General features: G+C 51.5%; 1 protein-coding gene across 1 annotated transcript; it reads right to left on the reverse strand.

Annotated features, from left to right (window-relative positions):
- Window positions 1-1289: 1289 nt before the first annotated feature.
- On the reverse strand, window positions 1290-23043 carry Usp29 (ubiquitin specific peptidase 29). The gene is given in 4 exon segments (XM_071604894.1): window positions 1290-3029; window positions 3143-3278; window positions 3406-3745; window positions 22842-23043. Coding segments are annotated over 4 exon segments (2418 nt in total).
- Between the last annotated feature and the right edge of the window lie 163 nt (window positions 23044-23206).

The raw sequence follows: 23206 nt of genomic DNA on the forward strand, positions 1-23206 counted from the left end.
GCACAGGGGCAGCTGCAAGAACAGTCGTCACACTCCAGGGAACTGGAACCCTGGGCCACCGAATCCCTGACCCTGTGTTGACAGAATAAGCCCAATGAGTAGATAAAAATACTTTTAAAACGTTACATCACATCAAAATGAGATGGAAAAAAGGTATATTTGGTTCCATAATATAGTGAGATAACAAAAGTCTGAATCAAACTACAGAGAAAGAACTTCTGAAAACATCCCATATCCTTCAACACTCTGCCCGCCTCCCACACCACCCCAACGTGCCCACAGCTCCCAGGAGGATGCGGTCACTGGCTGCTGAGCAAAGTCCACTAGTGATGAGCCAAGGCTCATGGAGAACTCAGCCAATGGTGCATTCATCTGCTGGGTTTTTATTTTAATAAGTTTACAAAAGAATGATATGAATAAACTTAAGAAACTTAAAAATACAATGAAAATCCTTTTCACAACGTGAGCGATACATATATACAATGGCAAAACGAGCGAGATGCTCCCCACACTGAAGAGCGCTTCTCGAACTTTTAGGGCACCGCCTCTCCGAATGCTGGGCTTATTTCCCATTCTGAATCAGCCATTCTAGACGGGGATCTCAAATTTTGCATTTCTTTCTTCTTGTCCTGGTACCGGGGATTGAACCCAGGTGTGTTTTACCACTGAGATACATCCCCACTAATTTTTATTTTTATTTTGAGACAGTGTCTTGCTGAGTTGCTGAGGCTGGCCTTGAACCTCTGATCCTCCTGCCTCAGCCTCCCTAGTCACTGGGATGACAGTCATGTGCCCTGTGCCTTACTTCAGATTCTGTATTTCTGATCAGTCCCTTGCTGCTACTAGGTTGCTGGTTCAGGAAGGATCTTTTCACACCATCCCATTAAAACTTGAGAAGCCATGGGTGCCGTGGCACAACATCTGTAATCTCAGTGACCTGGGAGGTTGAGGCAGGAGGATAGCAAGTTCAAAGCCAGCCTCAGCAACTTAGCAAGACAGTCTCTAAATAAAAAAATAAAAAGTGCTGGGGATGGGGCTCAGAGTTTAAGTGCCCAGGATTCCATTCTCAGTACCCAAAACAATCACAACAAAAAAGCAAAACTCAAGCAGCACCATTTCTGACCTCGTAGGAGAGAAGGGTGCATCTCTCCCGAGTCATGAGATCCAGGTTTCTGTCCTCAGAATAAAACTTCACTTTGAGTCATGTGCTCCTACACTCTGGCCCAGCTCAGTGTTCTACCTCCTGAGAGGAAGTGGGACTGAGCAGGCCACAGGCAAGTTGGCTGACGTCACAAGTTGTCCCAAGGGGTCTCCTCTGAGTCGCTAAGTTTCTGGGAACCCGCTGTCATTTCCAAGGACGCCTCAAAAATCTCATTGTGCATGTAAAACAGTAGGTACCCCGTGCGCTCCCTGGCCTCCCACACCAGGGCCTCTGGGATCTGCGACACCTTCAGGTCATTGTACAGGAACCACGCCTGCTGCTGAAAGTCGAACACGTCGCTGATGTAGTGGCCCGAGTCGTGGGAGCTCCCGACGTGGCTGACCACGCTGACCAGCCTGGAAGCCGGAGGAGGACCTCCCGACCCCTCAGCGTCTGGTGCCCGGGCCTCGGGGATAGGGTCCTGGTGTTCAGGACCCCTGTCAGAACCCGACGCGCCACAGACGTCGTGGTGGGCTTCTGGAGGTCTGGCTTCTGTGGGTCCACTCGTGTCCTTCTCTGGACATCCCTGGACGCCCCCGGAGTTGGTTTTCTCACTGTTCTGAGGTTCTGCGTTCCCAGGCACCTCTGCCAGCACTGAGCGGGGGGTGCTGACTGGCTCCCCTCTGTCCCCATGAGGCAGGGGGCGGCCTTCCTCGGCCGCCGCGGAGTCTGCGGTGGCCTGTCCCCGCTCAGGCGCCCTGCGTCCGGGGTCGGTCAGCTGGGACTCCAGGCCTCCCTGCCGCTGGGTCCTGCCTGCTCCTCCACGTGTGCTGCGGACTCCTCGGGGCCCACGGGATGCGGGGCTCTGCGTCTCGGATGGCGAGGACAGGCAGGTGACCGCAGGAAGCGACTCTTGAGAGACGGCCTGCAGGTGGTTGGCGTCCCCCGCAGGCGCCCTTCTGACCACGGGGAGGGGCGGCTTGGTGTCTGCGCTGCACGGAGACGACAGAACCAAGGACGGGGAGACGAGGACCCGCTGGGCATTCTTCACCAGCAGCCGGGCGTCGTCGAAGCCGTAGCGTTTGAGGTGGACAATGAGCACCCGGGGCCGCCTGCCCAACCGGCACCTCAGCACGGAGCGCCTGTGCCGGCACCGCTCACACCTGCACCGCAGCTCCTCGGCCGCAAAGAAGAGGTCCAGCGCGGTCTGCACGGACAGAGGCGGCGGTTCGGTCCCGCGGTGCAGGTCCAGGGACAGGTGGTTGCTGGGCTCTGTCTTGAGGACCACCCAGCCACACGCTTGGCACGTGATGGAGATCTGCATCTCAAACTCAAAATTCGCACTAACAGGGCAGTGGGATGCTTGGGTGGCGGGGCTGCCGGCGCACAGCTCTGGGGCTGGGTCCCCGCCAGCCTCCCCGCCAGCCTCCCCGCCAGCGCTGCAGGTGGCCTTTAGATCCTCAAACTCGCGTTTGAGCTGCTGGAAACACTGGCCTAGAAATTCATGCGCGTCGTTCTGCTGGCTCCCCTGGAAGGGCTCCGCAGCCGCCGAGATGGCACTTTTGAGGCTCAGGAGCAGCCCCTGCTTGGTCTCCACCTTGCAGAAATCTTTGAAAACCAGCAGCCAGCTCAGGGGCGTGAGGAGAGCCCCCGAGGGCGCTGTCCCCCAGGAGACGCCCTGCAGGAGCAAGCCCTCGGCGAAGGACGGGATGGCCAGCGGCGCCTGCAGCACGGCGTCCCTGTAGCAGGTGTTCCCCAGGTTGGGGAGGCCGCGCCACGCCCACCTCGGCTCGGCCACCTTGTCGGGGGCGGCCTGGGCTTCCTGCCACCCCGGGTTGTCCCCGTCCGACTCCGGTGGAGACCCCAGACTTGTTCTGTCGGAGGGCGTCTGGGTTGGAGGCGCCGCCACGCGCAGGCCAGGCCCTGGGGTGGGGCTGGTCCCGGCTGAAGGCCCAGCGTCCCCCGAGTTTCTTTCTTTTCCTTCGTCGTCGCGAAGCTCACGGGTCGCTCCCCGCTGCTTCCTGCATACTTCCAGGGCTGGGCCCGGCATTTCTTGCTGGGTACCAGGTCATCTTCTCCCAGGGTGTCCTGGCTCCTCTTCATCCTCTTCTTACCTTCACATTCTAGCAACCCTTTCCTACCAAGAGTCGGTGGTTTTGACATTAGCCAGGGCGTCTTCTGAGAAGGAAGGGTTCACTTCTGCTTTGGGTATGAAAGGACCCACAAAGTGGCTTGAGGCTGTAAAACAGGGTTTTGTCAGCTACCGGACAGACCAATCACTCTCCAGTTCCATGGGATTTTGAAATCTATTTTGATGAAAAATGTCCAGAAATGTTTTCGATTGTTCAACCCCTATGTAGGATGATTTGCCAATGAATAACAAGGTCACGTCCTGCATCCAGTGAGGACACTGGCAATGTCATTGCTCAGCTGAGAAACCCACGCACTCTCCGGGTCTGGAAGTGACTGCCAGCTTCATTTCCTTTTCTCCTTCCAGCGAGTCAATGACGGTTCCTCTCCACTTCCTTGTCCCCGTCCTCTTGCTCCAAATTTGTGTTTGTCTTTGGAGGAAGCATCCTTTATTTATAAATGAAACACTGTACCCTAAAGGACAAAAAGCACACACCTACATTTTAACCACCATGTTCTAGCCATGACGCTTGGTGTAAGACCCTATGGAATAACCATTTGCTATCGGTCTCAAGTCCCAAGTGAAAGTCGCTTTTGAGGAGCTGCTGACGTTCTGAAGCCATGCCAGCCTCTGGAACACATTTGCCCTCCTTTGGCCATTTTTAGTGCCTTATGAAGACGTGGTTAAAATGGACCTTTGTGCTGGTGCGGAAGGTACATCACCTCCTGACGGACCTGAGAGTGGAGGGTCTGACGTGCCCAGAGTCACTCACACAGCAGGTCTGAGGACTGGCCTCCCGGGGGCACAGAGGGCCACTCAGCAAGCAGCAGGGGGACACATGTGGATGTGGTGGAGGGCACACGAAGGTGCAAAGGAAGGAGAAGGCAGAAGATGAGACAGAGGGGCTCAAGGACACCGTAGTCCGCAGGGAGGAGCAAACCAGACCCACAGTGAGACGTCACCACAGCTGCTCTGACAGCTTGTATGGAGAAGTCAAGAGATGCTCAGTGTCTTCCAAGGAACCTCCATACTGCTTTCCCGAGTGGTTGCAAAACTGGGAATGGAACACCATTTGACCCAGCTGTCCCTCTCCTCGGTCTATACCCAAAGGACTTAAAGTCAGCACACTTCAGGGACACAGCCACATCAATGTTTATAGCAGCACAGTTCACAACAGCTAAACTGTGGAGCCCACCTAGTGCCCTTCAGTGGATGAATGGATAAAGAGACTGTGGTATCTAGACACAGTGGAATGTTACTCAGCAATAAAAAGAATAACACGATGGCATTTGCAGGTAAGTGGATGGAGTTGGAGAGTATCATGCTAAGCTTAGTAAAGTCAATCCCCAAAAAACAAAGGCCAAATGTTCTCTGATAAGTGGATGCTGATCCATGTGGGGGAGGCGTGGGAAAAACGGAGAAACTTTGGGCACAGGGAATGGCGGGATGGGAGGGGACCTGGGGCAGGAAAGGTGGTGGAATGAGATGACATCCTCACCCAGGTACACGTAGGACTGCACGTGTGGTGGGACGCTCCGTTGTGTACAACCAGAGAAATGAAAAGTCCTGCTGCACTTGTGTACAACGAATCAAAATGCATTCTGCTGTCATCTATGCCTAATTAGAATAAATCAATTAATTAAAAAAAGAGATACTCAGTGTTGATGAGGACCTGGAGAGAAGGGACCCTGGTGCTGTGGTGGACTGCAGACAGACATGGCCATCCCAGAAGGGTGCCCAGTCTGAACCCCCAACAGACAGGTGCACGCCCTACTCCACTGTTCCTTTTTTCCTCTTCCCTCCCCACCCTTTGTTTCTTTTTCTTTCTTCAGCTACAGAGATTTTTATCACAGGGGAGACTACCAGGGAGCTAGTCAAAGCCCATTTTATTTTTGAGACAGAGTCCCACTAAACTTTCAAGACTGGCCTCAAATTTGCAATCCTCTCACCTCAGCCTCCCAAGTTGCTGAACTTACAGGCATGGACCCTGTGCCCAGCTTGTACTCTACTTTCTACAAAACCCAAGATAGGAGATGGCCTAACTGTCCATCAACAGACGAATCGATAAGGAAATCCAGGTTGTTGTGAATATTATTAGGCCTTCACACAGAAGGAGCCCTGCCACTTATGAACAAAAGGACAACCTCAGAGGATGCTGTGGAAGAGAAGCAAGTCAGATAGAGGGTGAAAGCACCGAGTCATCTCACGGACGGGTAGAACCAAACTGGTAGGAGCAGAGAGTGGAGTGGTAGGTCCAGGATTGGGGGTGAGGGAGATGGGGCGGTGGCAAAAGGGGACCCATGCTCATTTCTAAGGTGAACAAGTTCTGGATCTCCAAGGTGCAGCACGGTCACGCCTATTGATGATGACACATTGCACCTTGAAGTCTGAGTCTGAGTAGATATTACGTGCTCTCACACACACCCACAAGAGGTGAACACGTAGCGATGGACAGATGCACCACCTTGACTGGGGAAATCATTCCCTTCTACAGTGCATTCACCCATCAACCAGATGCACAGCCTATGCCCACACGCAGCATCTGCCTGTCAGCTGCCCAACCACAAAGCCGGGGAGTGGAAAACATAGTGGGATGCACTTCAGGAGACGTGGGAGCCACAGCATGGGCACGGCCAGTCTCAGCTCCTTGGCAGGGTGAGGCGGGAGCATCTGTTGAGCCCGGTGCAAAGCAGCCTGAGCAACAGCCGCAACCACAGAAGAGGGCACGAAGAGAAAGGGGTTCACCTCTCACGCCTGAAGCTGCCTCTGGGGTCCCGCAGCCCTCAGCAGTGCCAGGATCTGAAGCCATGGAGTGCCTGGGAGGTGGCAGAGGGAGCAGTGTGCCCCGAGTGGGCGTCCAGGATCAGACCTCCCTGTGTGGGGCTGGGACTGGCCTCGGGAGTTTTCACACCTGTGCAACTGGCTTAATGTAGCCAATTTGGTGAAGCTGCTCACAGGTCTCTGAATTTTCCATCCATAAAATGCAGATGTATAAGCCAGCCTCAGCAAGGGCCAGGCGCTGAGCTGCTCAGTGAGATCCTGTCTCCAGATAAAATGCAAAATGGGGCTGGGGACGTTTGGCTCCGTGTTTGAGTGCCCCTGAGTTCAATCCCCAGTACCAAAACAAACAAACGAAAACCCAAAAACAAAAAAATCACAGACGTGTAGTTTCCCAGGGCATAAATGTAGCCTGTCCCTTCAATCATTTGAGTCCTCCTCAACCTGACCACTCACTCTGTAAGCCAACATTTCTCTTTACCGCAATGCGGTCTTCGCTCTTAGCCCCTCAATGTTCTAGCACCCGCAAAGAGAGAGACTTAGTGCCTCACTGCCCGCAAGTCCGCTGCAGCAAGGGTTGCAAATACCACATGTCCATCACTTGACCTGCGACTGCCAGCTTTTCCTGAGGTTGCAGAAGGGTCAACATGTGAAGGGAAGGAAACTAGGACACTGCTGGGAAATCAGGGAGGGAAGTAACTGGTGGGCATGGAACCCGGAGGGTCAACCTGAGGGACAGGAAACAAAGAGGAGGCGAGGTGAGGTGCTGGGTGACCACTAGAATGGAGACAGAGGGATGGAGACGATGGGGTGGGGGAGAGGAGAGAAGGAGGGAGGGAGAGAGGGAAGGAGGGAGGGAGAGAGGGAAAGAGGGGGAAAGATGGAGGGGGAGAGAGGGAGGGAGGGAGGGAGGGAGGGGGAGAGAGGGAGGGAGGGAGGGAGGGAGGGAGGGAGAGAGAGGTGGTGGAGGAAGGAGGAGGAGCACAGAAGCACATGGAAGGGGACATGTATCCCCAAACAGAAAGCAGTTTCAGAAAGTTTCAAAAAATCCTCTCTGGAAAAAATTTTAAAAAGGGGTGGTGGGCATGGGTCTCTGAAATCAAAGAGAGAACAGTAATAAATAAATAGAGTAATGAATCAAAAATAATCATCAGGGGCTGGGGATGTGGCTCAAGCGGTAGCGCGCTTGCCTGGCAGGCGTGCAGCCCAGGTTCGATCCTCAGCACCACATACAAACAGAGATGTTGTGTCCGCCGAAAACTAAAAAATAAATATTAAAATTCTCTCTCAAAAAAAAAAACAAATGATAATGATCCTCTGAGGAGGAAGCACAGGGTGCGGCGCTCTCTGGCGCCCTGGGGCCTGTGTGCCAAGCCCAGGGGAGGAGGCCGGTGGTCTCCACGGGGTCATCTCTGAAGGCATTTCTGAATGCCCCTCCCTGATCACACAGAGGAGATTACAACCCAGGGAGCAGCAGAGAGATTTTCTCAGAACCCTGCCTCACTAGCTCCTCTGGCAATGTTTGATTGCTAGAGAAAACTCACACTTTATGAGGTTCTAACTTAAAAGCTGATCATGATCTTGTTTATCCTGCATTCTCAGCATCTTTAGTATGTTTTCTTGTTTCAAAGAAGCAGGAGAAAAGATGTATGAAGACCAGGTGCCATACAGTCCAACTGCCAGAGTTCAGAGCGTCCCTTCAGCACTTCCTGCTTCTGCCACACCCAACTCCTGGCTGGGGCTTGGTTTCTGATATGTCAGAGAGTTCTGCTGATGACCACAGCTCCTTGTTAGGTGACAATGTTGCAGGTGATTGTTTCACCACCACAGGCTCTTGTGTGTGTGGCCGGCCAAGGCTGTCCTCAAATTGAGATCCTCCTGCCTCAGCCTCCCAAGTCGCTACGATCACAGATGTGAACCACTGATTCCTGTGTTAAATGTGAGCTCCTTTCTGAAAGGGCCAATTTCCAGTCACAGAAAACTAACCCCAGATCAAAACCAACTAAGGCGTCCTGATCCACAACTCACACACGTAACGGGTGAAATAAGAAACCCCCCTCACCACAAGATCTGACATCCCACCAACCCAACAAGCAAACTCCACCGTCTGAGGAGACTTACAGTTTGAAGAGCTGGGCCCAGGGAGGATGGAGGAGGGCTCCGATCAGGTCTGGCGGGAATCCTGGGTATTCATCAGCCCGGCCGCTCCACCCTTTTCTAAAACACACCTCTTTTGACTAAATCCGGTCCTAGAGCCAGGCCCCTGGTCCACTCACCATGTTTCCTTTAACCCACTGTGTGCCAGGTACACTTTGGAGAGAGCTTACTTCCAGCAGAGGGGCCAACCCAGAGTTGTGTGAAACACTCCGTTGTCCTGTTTCTTTAATATTCTTTGATCTTAAAATTCCCTTGAGCTTTCTTGTGCCTTTCTTTTGCCCCCCTCTCCTGCTCTTTGTCACCACTGAGCTGCGTCCCCCTCCATCGCCTGGATTGCGGGCCCCAGTCTCCCACCTTCCTAGTCTTTCTTTCTCTTTATGACACTGGTATCTTTGAAGAATATACTCGTGTGTGTGTGTGTGTGTGTGTGTGTTTTACTGAGGCTGAATTCAGGGGTTCCCTTCCACTGAGCCCATTCCACTTCTTTTTGGTTTTTGAGATAGGTTCCCGCTGAGTGTCTGGTTTTCCCCAGGATTACGTTGAGTTCAGGCACATTGGGCTGGAGGATCCCGGAGGAGGGTCTGTCTTCTGAGAATATCATTTCCAGACACAGATGACATTAATTTGTCCTTTATTAAGGATCGTGTACTTAAAGTATTTGTTTCCACTATGCAAATGACACTTTTCTTGGGTGATTATATATCTGTATGGAAATCATTTAAGACTGCAAATATGCCATTTCTCACCAGATTATCCACCAGTAGAAAGATCATTTAAATAACATCACTTAGCAAAACAACCTTACTACCTACCATTTTACATGGCTTTTAGTTTGTTGGTTGGTTGGTTGGTTGGTGGGGATTGGCTTACATCCACCGTTTCTGTGGGCTACACCCCCATGTCTTTATTTCCTGGGCTAAATGGATCCAGTTAAGATTCACAGCTACTTCCAGATCAGAGTTTGAAAGTGTGTGCCAGTTTTTTCTTGTTACAAAGAAGCAGGAGAAAGTCTGCCTAGTACTCGAGTGTAAATTCCATAGCCCCTGGGTATTATATTTTCATCTTTGTCAATAAGTTAGCTGAAAGATACCTCCTTTGTAATTCCAGTTAACTTGAACATTTCCCTCCAATTTGGGGAACACACACACACACACACTCACACACACACATTGGTGGCTAATTCATGCTTTTACTATATATCTGCTGAAGTATAAGCGGACCTTCATTAATCTAAAATAATTCTTTTAAAGTGAAGGACATCACTAGGTGCAGTGATGTCATCTCAGCAGCTCCAGAGGCTGAGGAAAGGCAATCCTAAATTAGAGGCCAGCCTGATCTACTTACGGAGCCCTGTCTCAAAATAAAAATAGAAATGACTGGGGGTGTAGCTCAGTGGAAAGCACCCCGGGTTCATCCCCAGTGTGTGGTGGGTGTGGAGAGCCGGGTCCTGAGCCAATGTAGGCCACAGGAGCTGCATCCCAGGCGTCTCCCATCGCCCAGGCGGGACTCGGCCTCCCACGTGGCTGGGATCACGGGCCCACCGCGCCCCACCGGGCGTTGTCCACGTTCCCTACAGTGGTCCCAGCTGACATTGGTGACTTCAGACCACTTACAGGTCCAAGGTGGCTTCTTTCCCATTTCTACTGGGTGCAGTGTATTTTGAAGGACGCTCGTGTGTTTACACAGGAGGGGCCGGAGCTGTAAGGACCCCCCCCCCCCCCCGTGGGTCCTGGGATCCACCCCGGGCGCTGCCAAGTCCCACGCGCACATCAGAGGTCAATGTGGGGTCCCCCTCCACGGCAGGAGGGGACCCCACAGTGGGGTGCGGGCTGGGAGAACCCGGTGCCGCTTCACCCTGGGGTGGCCCGGTCAGGTCGCGGTGTCCCACGGGTGCTCCCCCCGGGGGGAAGGGGAGGCTGCACACTCCTGCGCCCTGCGGCCGCTCGGGCGCCACTTCGCACACGTGTTTCCCCTCTCCACGCGAGTGACCCGCACTGTGCGAGGCCAGCCGCCTGCCCTCGGGGCTCGCCGCCCGGCTGCCCTGCCGCCCGGTGCGGGGCTCTCTACCCGCGGGCTCACCCCTCACCGCGGGGCACCGCACCCGGCGGCCGGCTTCCCACGGGCCTTCCCGCGCCCACGGGCCGCAGCGCGCGGAGGCCCCTGGGAAATGCGGCCCGGCCCCGCCCCTCCGCGCTCGCCGTGCGTGGCCTCCTGGGCCGGTGCCGTGACTTCCGGCCGCCGCTGGCGGGCACGCATGCGCACCGACCCAGCTGGCCTCGGCCCCTGGGGTTTGGGGGTCCGACGGCAGCCCAGCGCCGTCCTGTACATCTTCTGGGGTGAGCGGCCGGTGACTGCTGCGCCCGTCGATGCCAGGAGTTAATGACTAACTGTCCACGTGGCCAAAGAGTGGGCAGCACCAGGCTTGGACCCTCAGGCCTTGGGACAGACCCTGGAATGTCCTCCACCTCGTGTGGAAGGGAGTAACTTCCGGGATCGGGGCGGTTCTTTTCACCTTTGCGCTGTTTGCTATGTGACAGTAATTAATAAGATTAATATGTTATCTTTAGAAAACATGATTTCTCTTAAAACATAAAAGACGGGAAGTTCCTCTGCCAAGATGTTAGATGATCACTGATGGTGGACACGTGATGAGTTATTTTCTTCCTTGCGCTTTTACAACATTTGTGAGCAATCAGATGCCGAATTCAGGTAACAAAGTGGTACAGCCTGCTGTGCCCCCACCAAGCCTCCCCGGTGGTCGGAGCTGTTAGGTGCAGGACAGGCTGAGTAAGCTGTCTGCAGGGCTGGCCAAACAAAGTTAGCTGCAGGGTGACCTGGCCTCTCAAACCCTCTGTCTGGCTCTTTATCATCTGATTGCTTCAAGCCCAAACGCCCAAGCCCCCGCTCAAGGCTGAACACTCAACCCCCTGCTCAAGGCCGAACATGTAACCCCCCTTGTGCCAACAAGGCAGCTTGCAGACCCAGAGACCTCATTAGATTTGGGCTATAAAAACTCCCTCCTGCCGGGCCCCTCTCTCTCTCTTGCTCTCTCTCTCTCTTGCTCTCTCTCTCTCTTGCTTTTTCTGTCTCTCTCTTGCGCGTGCTTCCTCTCTCTCTCTCTCTCTCTCTCTCTCTTCTCCTCTGTTGCACTGCCGCAATAAAGATCTTTTGGTTGCTCTGAGTGTTGTGGTCACTTTCCTTTCATTGGTGCCGAAAACCCGGGAGAGGGTTAAAACCCACTTTTGGGTCCCTCTTCCTTCGGAAGTGCCACTCACCGGTCAACCTGAACCCACTTTCTCCATCACCAGAACTACATCCACCACCGACCTTCGATTGGTGAGTTTCCCCTTCCTGGAGTCCTAAACCCAATGGTGGTGTCTGGAGGATTTGACTGTTGATCGTCTGGCAAACCTCTCTGCCCACCTGTGGGGAGGAAAACACCCCACCACAGCCTTCAAGGATACGGTGGCCCTCAGGGACTCCTTCCTAGGGCAGAATAGACTCCTGGGTTCAAAATTATTCCCTTCCCTTCCCAGCTGTTAATTTACCAGCATAGGCTTTGTAGGTCTCCCTCAAAGGACTCTGTAACCTCCGGGGACACATAACAGAGAACTGAACATCACACCCCACCCAGACCTTCATGGTCTCGGTGGTTCATAAAGTCCTAGTCCTCACCTTCAAGACTTGGTCGCCAGAGAGAACCTTACCCTCCCCTTCCTCCCTCTTCCCCTGTCTCTCTTTCCCTTCTTTCCGGCCCTGGGAGTATCCGGCCTCTCCAGGAGGGGTCCCGAAAAGCCTTGGCCAAGGTCTCCCACAGCTCCGGCTCCGTCCAGGACAAGAGCTTCGACTGTCAGGATTCGGTGATGACCAGTCTCTGCAGCTCGAACTTGCCACTAAGGCACTCCTGATTTTTGGCTCTAGCAGGGATGCCCCTTTTGCCAATAAATGAGTTTCCTCCTTCTCTCTTATACTATCTTTGCGTCTCCTTCCCTCTCCCTTATACTACGTTTGCGTTCTCTTCCCTCCTCCTTATACTACGTTTGAGACATGGGTAGTGTGTCCTCTCTGCCGGTCGACTCTCCCCTACAATGCCTCTTGGATAACCTCAAAATCCTCTCCTTGACACCAGACATCAAACCCCAAAAATTGATCAAATATAGCACCCAGGCCTGGCCCACTTATCCCTTAGACAACCAAAGCAGATGGTCCCCTTTTGGGTCCCTGGATCCCTCCATTCTGAGGGATCTCTACAATTACTGTGAGTATTTGAAAAAATGGGTAAAGATCACTTTCTTCTTGCTCTAATCCAATCCTGCTCTCTGCACCTCTTGCAACCCTCTACAAATTCTTCCAGCTTGCAAACCAACTCCCCCAACCATGATCCCCAACTTTCTCCTCCTCTGGACTCATCCACTACTTTTGACCCTGCTAATAAACCTCCATCCTATTGCCTGGCTTAAGTAAGTCCTCACCCTCAGCCATCTGCCCCAGACTCTCCGTCTTCACTCCCACCTCAGTAACCTGCTTTCTCTCTTCCAATCACTAGATCAAAAACGTACACCACCGCCCTTCCTCAGACTGTTGCCCCCTTGCTGAGGTAGCAGTTACTGAAGGAATCCCTCCACCCACTCACTCCTCTCTTCTACTGTTAGCACCCACACCAGGTCCCACCAGGTCCTCCTACCAGCTAACCGAAAGCTCAAATGAGCTGAGGAGAGCCCTCAGACCCCTATCCAAGATCTGGTGAAAATGGCCTTTAAAGTTGCTTTGTCATCACTGAAAACAGGTTACTAAGAATTAAAGTTCCCTATAGGCTTTGGGGGATATTCACTCCTGTCTTCCCCTCTGTTCTACCTGTTCTACTGCTCAAGTTTCCTTGCTAGGAAAATCCCAAACCCTTTTCCCATTTTCTTTTACATCTCCTTCCTCATTCTCAGATCCACCCTAGATGCTCTCAGCCCCACCTTCCCGTCTTCCCCCTCCCTACCAGGCCCACAGAAAAGTCTTAACTGACCTTCTCCAGAATCTTCACCATGGCTGATTTTAGGACTGTCAGCAAAAGAATCTCTATAAAAGAGTTCATTGTAGATAAACTTCCACTTTTCATGTTGCCCTGTTTTACTTGACCACTGGCTGGAAAAATCAGCACTCCAGGTGCTGGACACCCCCTTACTAGTTTTTCACAAAATATGTAAACAAGGCCTTTGGCCTTGAGCTGGGCTGAACAGTGATGACTACATTTTGAGGATAAGGAAGTTACCAACTGGGCTCCATGGTAACATCTGGCAGGGGGAGGAAAGAAAAGAAAAAAAAAAAAAAAGTTTTCCCCTTCCCAGGTGTCCTTGAAGGGTTAACTTGCCCAGAACAGAGAAAACAACAAAAAACAAACAAACAAAAAAAACTGCTTTTTGTGAACTTCTGCAGACTGTGAACTTCTGAGCCCCTCCCTTTACATGCTGGATGCAAAATTCTGAAACTACCTAAACTCGGGGTTCAGGGGATTAATTGATAACAGCAGAAGCTGTGCCCTCTGAATCTGGCTGCAGCCAAATATAACTGTTTCCCTATCTTCGCTGCTATCTTAGGTGCCTTGCCTTGTCCGTCCCTACAACAGTATAATTCTATATACTTAAACATTGTTCATGTTTTCATGAAATGGTAAACAGATGTGATTAATTGTGTACCGCAAATAACAAAATATCTCTTATTAAAATGGAATAATTTACCTAAATTCAGAAATTTACAAGGATTGGTTCAAAGTGTGAATAAAGAAGGAGTTAACAGATGGGAAAGAGAAATTCGAAGGTTCTAGGTATGGATTTAATAGAAGGAAAAGGTGTTTCTGGATAAGAGAGTCTATTAAGTAAATAAGAGGGTTTAAGCAAGTGATAAAGAAGGTCTATGTACATTGGCTATATAGGTTTAAGTAAGTGATAAAGAAGGTCTGTGTATGTTGGTTATATATGTAAGTTTTCTGAGCAAGTAATCTTGAAGGAATTAAGGATTAAACAACTATGGTTAAACAACAACTGTTATTTTGCAATATTGTAATATGTTATTTCTTTAAGAGCTAAACTTGATTAATATAAAAACATCAATGTAATTGTTGTACTATTACTCTTCTTTGTATATTAAATGTGTTCATATTTTCCAGGTATATAAGTCTTTAAGATAGAAGCTTTAAAAAAAAAGCATTATATCAAGCTGGTCTTCTCCAAAAGGTTGCATGGTAATTTTAGGCTTATAAAAATAACATATTGGAGATTTATTTATATCATTTAATGTTTATAACTGTTCCTGTTATCAATAAGATTAATATAAAGTTTTATAAACTGGGTACAATTTAAATGTAATATCATATTGTGTTAGCTAGTATTCATGTGACCTCGAACAACAATATATGTAAACTTTATAAAATGATATTTAAAAACAAAGATCAGCTTCAATACTAGAACACTTTACCTAAGATTTATGAAGAGCCCTGGCTTACCTGAGATAAGGCTCTGCCTTCCATCTTACTACATGTCAGAATGACTCCAAAGTAGGCCAGACTTCAGCTAAAGCCCAGTACTCTTAATTTAAGGTGAAACTGACTTTGCTGGATGTTTACGATCAAGACTTAAACTTAAATTAAAATGGCCAAGAAAGCCAATATTTGGCTCTTGCCCTCTGAGTCAGTCTGAAATCCAGGGAACTTCTCTAAAGAGCTTTGCCACTCTGGGCCACATAACCTCCTGATCAGGGAGATTAATGAGACCACTGGAGAATGAAAAGCCAATCAGTGCATTTGCTGTGAAGAGGAGGGTCATCGGAAAAGGGAGACATCCCTGATGCTTCCAAGGGAAGCCAAATGGTCAAGCAAGACCTGGACCCATCCTAGCGCAAATGGCACTAGCAGAACTAAGAAGCTGCTCTCAGGTTCCCCCATGAGCACCCCCTATGGGAACTCGACTGACTCTTAACAATAGATAGAAACAAAGTCAATTTTGACCAGCTTGATCTTAAACACCTACCAAAACCAGTTAAGCCAAAACACAGTTATTCCTGGGAGCAATGAAGGACAAGAACAGCTAGAAAAGAGGAGACAGCAACAGCCAACAGTCTCCATGGGGAATGTTCAGTCAAGTGTGGCCTGGGCTCCTCCCCCTCACAGGACCCCTGTTAGTCCTCTTTATGTTTCTCCTAATAGGACCATGTCTATTAAATTGCCTTCAGAAGTTCCTGCAAGATCAGATACACAAATTCACCAACCAGTCAGTCAATCAACTACTTCTTTAAGACTACCAGCCCCTGATGCCCAAGACGGAGACCTAGGACTCATGACCAACTCCTCTAACTCCAGAGACTCTGCCCCCACATAAAACCCTCTCTAGCCTCTTTTCCAGATTTTACAACCCCTCTTTTACTTCCTAGGAATGAGAACTACTCTCCAGCAGGTCCACTCTGCTTGTTCTGTCTGCTCTACAGCATCCCCACAAGGAAGCATCAAACCTACACTCCCCACACCTCAGATGAGGAGCCACCAGCCAGGCGAAGACTGGTAGATCAACTCCACCCACGTGCCTAGGCACAGAGCTTCACTGCCTACTTACTTTGGTTGATACTTTTCAGGTTGGAGAGAAGCCTTCCCTACATCCAAGAAAACTGCTGACACTGTGGCCTCCATCCTCATTGAGGGGATCATTCCCAGGTTCAGACTTCCCGCCTCCATCCAGTCAGACAACAGTCCGGCCTTCACTTCTCAGGTTGTTCAACTAGTCTCCAAAGGCCTCAACATCACTTGGAGGCTCCACATCCCCTACCAACACTGAGTGTTATTTCCTCGGGTAAGGTTGAGAGGCCTAACGGCATTCTCAGGATCATCTCACTAAACTTGCTATTAAACTTAGGCTCTTCTGGCCTAGTCTCCTGCTGTTGGCCCTCACCTGAATTCAGGCAGCCCCTTGAGCTCCCTCAGGCCTTAGCCCCTTTGAGCAATTCTATGGGTGCCCTTTCTTAACCACCCAAAGCTTTTCAATCACTCCTCCTCCCCTTGTGTCCTACCTGCCCTATCTCACACTTCTACACAAACTCCTAAGGGAACACGCAGACCACTGCCTTCCTGCGCCATTCATTGCCTCAATCCCAGCACAACCACAAACTGAATTGGACCCTCTTCAACTGGGTGACTCAGTCTTACTTCAGGAACTGCATTCTCAATCATTGGAACCTCTCTGGACGGGACCCCATATGGTCATACTTACTACCCCAGTGGTGACCAAGCTTTTAGACACTATCCCTGGTATTATGTCTTCTGCCTTAAAAAGGCACCTGTTCCAAATGTCCAATCCTGGACTTCCACCACGACCACCAAACTCAAAATTTCTCACCAACCCTCTTCTTCTTTTACTAATCATTATTCTCTCTCAAGTTTTTATCTCAAACCACAGATGCCGCTACTACAACCAAGCCACCAGGATGACACCACCCACTCTCAGTTTATGGGTCGAGGCAATTGCCCTTCCACTGGCTGCAATTGGGCTGTCACCCTTAACATTACTGGATTCAACCAAGCCACCAAGCCAACTCTGATACTTCCTAGAGTCCCTGCTACAGGACCAGTGGCTGATACCAAGAATCTCCTCCATCCAGGACTGTTTTGATGCCATCGACGAGTGTCTTTATGGACTTTACCACTACTGAAGTAGTTATCTATAGCCACTGAGTGTTATTTCTGGCTGCCCTGGTGTTCTCAGACCTGTCTCCCGAACATTCCTCCACTTCCCCTTCTAGGTCCAACGCCGCCCACCATTAAGCAGGAAGTAGCCAGAGGACTTTACACCGTCCCCCATGTCACTTAGAAAAACAAAAAGGGAGGAATGTTAGGTGCAGCACAGGCTGAGTAAGCTGTCTGCAGAGCATGCCAAACAAAGTTAGCTGCAGGGTGACCTGGCCACTCAAACCCTCTGTCTGGCTTTTTATCATCTGATTGCTTCAAGCCCAAATGCCCAAGCCCCTGCTCAAGGCTGAACACTCAACCCCCTGCTCAAGGCTGAACACATAACCCCCCTTGTGCCAACAAGACAGCTTGCAGACCCAGAGACCTCATTAGATTTGGGCTATAAAAACTCCCTCCTGCTGGGTCCCCCTCTCTCTCTTGCTCTCTCTATCTCTCTTGCTCTCTCTGTCTCTCTCTTGCGCGTGCTTCCCCCCCCCCTTTCTCTTTCTCTCTCTTCTCCTCTGTTGCACTGCTGCAATAAAGATCTCTTGGTTGCTCTGAGTGTTGTGGTCACTTTCCTTTCAGGAGCCGTGGCGCTCCCCGGGACCGCAGGAGGCGTGGAGAGGCCTGGGCCTGCAGCCTCCCAGAGCTGGGAGTCTGGTCTAGCTAGTCCTGCAGGAAGGGAGCACGAGAGGATGTGGTCAGGACCATGGACAGGTCTCCTCCCATAAGTAGGGTTCAGATTCCACCCAGTGACTCTGGGATTTGGAGGGCCAAAGTCTAATCACCCAGTAACTGAAACATCAACGGAACAACTGAGCATTAAGATGAATTATGCCGTAGACCAAGTCAGAGACCCGCAGCAAGGTCACGGCATGGAGAAGCACACGGAGGAGCTCGCTAAACAGACTGCTCTGAAAAGAGAGAAAGCTGAGAACAGTGAGATTTATTGAAGTTTAAAAATATGATTATCCAAACAAATCATTCATTACAAGGGACAGATATAGCACCAGAGATCTTGGATTGGATAAAGGAAATCGAAATACATGTTAGAAACTCGGGGATGTGATCATGAGTTGGGCAAGAAGTCCTTGAGTAAGACATCCCATGACAGACCAAAGCCACCATCTCTGGAGTCCAAGACCTGGAACACTTTTTTTTTTTTTCAAATGACACTTTTGAGGATCAGTTTTTATTAATGGAGAACCACAAAGCTGGTAGCCCTGGCGGTATTCACTGAATAGTGGAGGGGAGAGAAGGCCATCGCCCCCTTTCCAGATCAGAGTACCTGAACTGTGGAGAGGAGAGAGGACTCCTCCTTCTGCACCCTTCTCTGTGACTAGTTATTGTGGCTGACAGACTGACATTTCTTTGGCAAGGTTCTGAATACCATTTTACTGAAGTGAAGCCCTTTGGCGTTCAATACTAAGTGTTGCTAAGTGAAATAAGCACAGAAAGAAACATACTCATGATCTCATTGATATACATAACTTAAAAACCACATTGAACACGTGGAAACAGAATAGATAGATGGTTACCAGGGTGGGAAGAGGAAAAGGGGAGGAGTAGGTCAGAGAGCACCAAAGTACAGTTAGGTACAGTCTTGTGGTGGCTGCAGTTAATGATATTGTCGTACACTGGAATCTGCTAAGAGATCGGAGTCTGGGTGCTCCCCCCACACTCACACACCTGCACAAAGATGACTGTGTGGGTTGTTGGATACGATGATTGACATGACCGCAGCCCTCACTTCACTATGCGTCCCAAGTTCCTGTGGAGTTGAATCTTGATAAATGCCTTGTAAATTGACCATATGGTCCGTAAAAAAAATGCAACACACCTAGCCTCCAAACGCTGTAGCTTAGCAGCGCAGCATGATGGACAGCATTTGTCGTTCACCCTGGTGGTCATGTGGCTGACCAGAATCAGGAGGGGTATACCACAAACCACTAGCCCAGGAAGAGATCAAAATTCAAAATTGAGGGGCGGTTTTGATTGAGTGCAAGTTGCTTTTGCATTATCTGAATTGAAAAATCATGTCAAGCCATTTTAAGCTGGAGAGCATTTGTACATCAAAATACCATGTGTGTATCTTAATCATTTACAATAATAAATTTACTAGAAAAAATAAAGACCGGGTGCAGGTTTTATTGAAGATAATGAAGGAGAGCCTGAAATGATGATCCTCTATGGTGCTTAATGAATGCTGGCTCTCAGAAGGGACAAGGTACACGGGGCAAAAGTGATGCATAGATACATACCCGCCGAAGGATGTGTGTCTGAAATTTATTTCCATAAGCAACAGTGGGAAGTTTCGCAAGTGACTGATTCTGTATTCCATTTCAGGAGAAGACTGGAGAGTAGGACGCCAAGTTGAGATGCACCAAGGAACTAAGGAGAGGCCACTGAATTGGAATGGTGGACTCCATCCCCGAGAGAAAGCCCACTAAGCAGGGAGCTCTGTGCAGACCTCACGGAGCACAGCAGGAGGGGCACCCCACGCACCCAGGCTGCATGGCTTGCCTGTGCTGCAGACGCCTGCCCTAGCCCAGAAAGCAGCACAGGGTTCAAGCAAGCACAGGAGAGAGCCGTGGAATCAAGAGACCCACACACAGGACGCTTGGGGTGGTGGCCACCCTAGGCCGGCATGCTCTCTCAGGCAAACTTAGTCCATAAGTAGAAAGCATACTCTCCAAGATGGCTGTCAAAGGAAAATCCCCAAATAAGACAACAGTTGTTTGCCACCATTTTCAAGCATCAGGTGGTGTGTGCTTGGGACTGGCCTCTCGGGAGGTCACCACAGTGGGCAGTGACACCACAGTGGCTGCTGTGTCATAGGAGTCATTTAGGTCCTTTGTGACCCTATGCATGCAGTCTGCCATGAACCAAACATCGTCCTGCAGCACTCAGTGGCCAGAAACTAGGCCGAGTCACCGCAGTGATGGGGGCTGGGCTCAGCTTGGTGGAGCAACACTTGCCTCCCACATGTAGGCCCAGGGTTGGCCCCCAGATAAGTAAAATAAAATGCAGCCTCAGTCGAACCTGGGCTGGAGTCAAAGACATTTGGGGATCTCTGAGAAAGGAGATTTTAAGTGTGCTCTCCACACAAGTACAAGTATGTGGGGGTAGTGCATGTGCAAAACAGCTTGATGTGGCAGTTCCACGACCTGCGTATACATCACGCTCTGCACCACAAACACAATTTTATTCACCAATAAATACCGAAACACGAAAAATACCAAAATGCCTTATTCTACTTTATTACTTGGCTTCTACCACCATCTAGTGGCCACATGTAGCCACTGCCACGGAAATTCCTGGAAAGGCCCCTCTGGCAAGAGGGTAACAGGAAGGCAGTGGGATCCTGTCAGGAATGCCGGCACTGCCCCGTCTTGAAGGCGGTCATTGAGGCTTAGAAATGCACATGTTGCCCAGTGCAGTGGCACACGCCTAAATCCCAGGGACTCGGGAGGCTGAGGCAAGAGGACTACAAGTTCCAGGCCAGCCTCAGCAACTTACTAAGACCCTATTACAAAATACAAAATAAAAAGGGTGTAACTCAGTGGTGGCTCACCCCTGGGATCAATCCCCAGTACAGAAAGAAAAAACGGGGACCAGAACATGTTCCCGGGACTTTGTAAACACTTCCCTGAGCAGGTGCACAGGGAGGCAGAGAGGGGAATTTCTGATCTAGCACAGAGGGTTCTCAAGGTAAGTTCTTTTTTTGATTTTTTTTTATTTGTTGATGACTTTCATTTTATTCATTTATTTACAATGTGGTGCTGAGAACTGAACCCAGGGCCTCACACATGTGAGCAAGCACTCCACCGTGAGCCACAACCCCAGCCCTCAGGTAAGTTCTTACATCTTGTGCACTGTAACTCAGAGGGGAGGCCAGCATGGGTCCAAGAGTTGGCTGAACAGTTCTACCAGCTTCTTTGGGGCCCGTGGATGGTTCCGTCCTGCAGAGCAAGTGTAAGCCACTCTCCCCAACTCAAGTGAAGCAGGACCCTCCAAAAGGTGTATCTCAGAAGACAGTATTTGAATTTCTCTTCAAAGACCTAGATTTCCATGGGTGGTGTGGTGACCCTCAGGTCAGCATTCCTTCATGGCTCCCAACAGCAGTGGCCTTCAGAGCGGGGGAGGGCCTCCCAGTTCTCACATTGGACAGAGGGATCTGGTGCCTATTTCAACACATCACGTCTTACAATATAAATGTTCACAATTTTTATTAATCAACCAAAACTGAATTCTTAGAAAAAGGGATGGGGGAGCAGGCAGAGCATGAGATGGCGTGTCTTGACGTGATTGGCTGGTGGAAGGAAAACTTGTGGCCAAGGTTAGGTTGTGGGTTAATAAAGCCAAACAGTGATGTGCAGGGGTTCAGTGGGGTCCTTATCTTCAAGGAAATCAGACAGGGTAGAAAATAATGTGCAGAGAGAAACACAAATGCAAAGTAGCCCCCCGCAGAGAGGCAGCCTGGGGAGGGGACAGCAGCCAGCCTGCAGGTGCCCCCCCAGAGCTGGGATCCTGGGGGTCAGCCAGGACTCTCCACACAGGTTCCTGGGCACCAAAGGAGTGAAGTGTGCAGAGCTGGAGGGGAGCAGATGTCCTCAGGGGAGGGCCAGAGGAGCAAACAGGCGAGGCCCGTGGCCTCCAGCACGCTGTGCCGAGAGCAGGACAGCCCAGTGCCGGGGGAGCCCCAGGGCAGTCAGGGCTTGGATTCCGTGGCTCCCACCGTCAGGAAGCGGTACTCGACATTTTCCAACTCTCACTCCAGAGTTCTAGACGGGCCGGTGCCCACTCAGGCTGCCCACGGGGGTCTGGACTGCCCTGACTCACAGCGAGGGGCTGGGTAAGGAGGAACAGGGAGCCCCCTTCTCTCAGGGAGCCCTGGAACTGTAAGCCGAGGCTCCTCTGGACCGGGGCAAGGGACCGAAGCTAACCCCTGACACTAGAGACCCAAGGGCGGGTCTGGGGCTGGAGCCGTGGCCACAGACTCGCTGTAATTTGGTCTGTGTGGCCCTTGGGAAAGGATAAACAATCTTCCTAAGCGTAAAATGTGGGGAATTTCTCTTCAAAGACCTAGATTTCCATGGGTGGTTTGGTGACCCTAAGGTCAGCATTCCTTCATGGCTCCCAACAGCAGTGGCCTTCAGAGGGGGGGAGGGCCTCCCAGTTCACCGTCCCACCCCCCTGCCCGGTCCACTTACCCTCTGAAGTCTGCCGACTCTACTTATCCATGGGGCGGGCGGACCCAGGAGGCAGGAGACACAGTGGTCCCTCCACTTGCCCACCCACCGGGAAGGGGTGGGTGCCCGAGCCGCAGAGGCCCAAGTCGCTCTGCAGAGGCCCTAGCATTTCGTGTCACCTGCAGACCTCCTCCTGCACCTCCAGATTGTAATACCTACGTGTGTGGGTAGCCACTGCACAGTACTGGTAGGGACAGTGTCAGGGAACAATCTGTCCGTGTTCAGTGCAAGGCAATTGTTCCCCACGGTCGGTGGAATCTCGGGTGAAACCTGTGGATATGGAGGCCCCTGGGCGCGGGAGGTGCAAGGCCTGGGCCGCCGCCCCACCGCGGGCTCAGAGGCTCCCCTCCACGTGGCTGCGTGGTTAAACCTGCGATGCGGACCTTATATCTTTAAATAAAAAGTTAGAGGGACGCCATAGCTACCGTTTAGGATCGCTGGGGTCACATCCTCCCCAAAGGATGGGGGGAAGCCGAGTTGTAAGGCGCACCCCCTTATTTGGTGTCCTGGGGTCGGTGCTTGTGGCGGGAGCCCCTAGGTGGCGGCGGGGAGGGAGTCACCCCCAGGGCCAGGGTCTGCGCTCGGGGCCTCCCCCGCGGCTGTTGTGCTCCGGACGTTTCTCTATTCAGTTTTTCCCCAAAAAAGGGGAACGGAGGAGCTTAGCGAGGGAGGCTGGGGGCCCACTCCGCGGGCCGCGCCCGCCGCCTGCGCCTGGGTGCGGGGACGGTGCAGGGCGCTGGGCCGGCGGCTCTGGCCGGGCCCAGGCGTGGCCATGGCTAGCAGGAGCCTCCTGGGGCTGGCAGACGGAGAGGGCTGGCGTCCCCCCAGCCCTGGTGCGGGGTGCCATCAGGCTGGCTCGGTTCCCGCGGCCCCCGCAGTTGCGCATCGCACGAGGCGGGACCCCGGCGGCCAGGCAGGCCAGGGAAGTCGCGACCAGAGTTAAACGGCGGGTCCCCGGGCCGACGGGAGGAATTTCAGTTGCAGCTTCTGTCCCAGGGCCCGCTGCGCTGGACTCGCACCCGGAGGCCCCGGCCGCAGGCGCGGGACGC

The sequence above is a fragment of the Marmota flaviventris genome, chromosome 18 (assembly GCF_047511675.1).
Source record: "Marmota flaviventris isolate mMarFla1 chromosome 18, mMarFla1.hap1, whole genome shotgun sequence".
Lineage (NCBI taxonomy): Eukaryota > Metazoa > Chordata > Mammalia > Rodentia > Sciuridae > Marmota > Marmota flaviventris.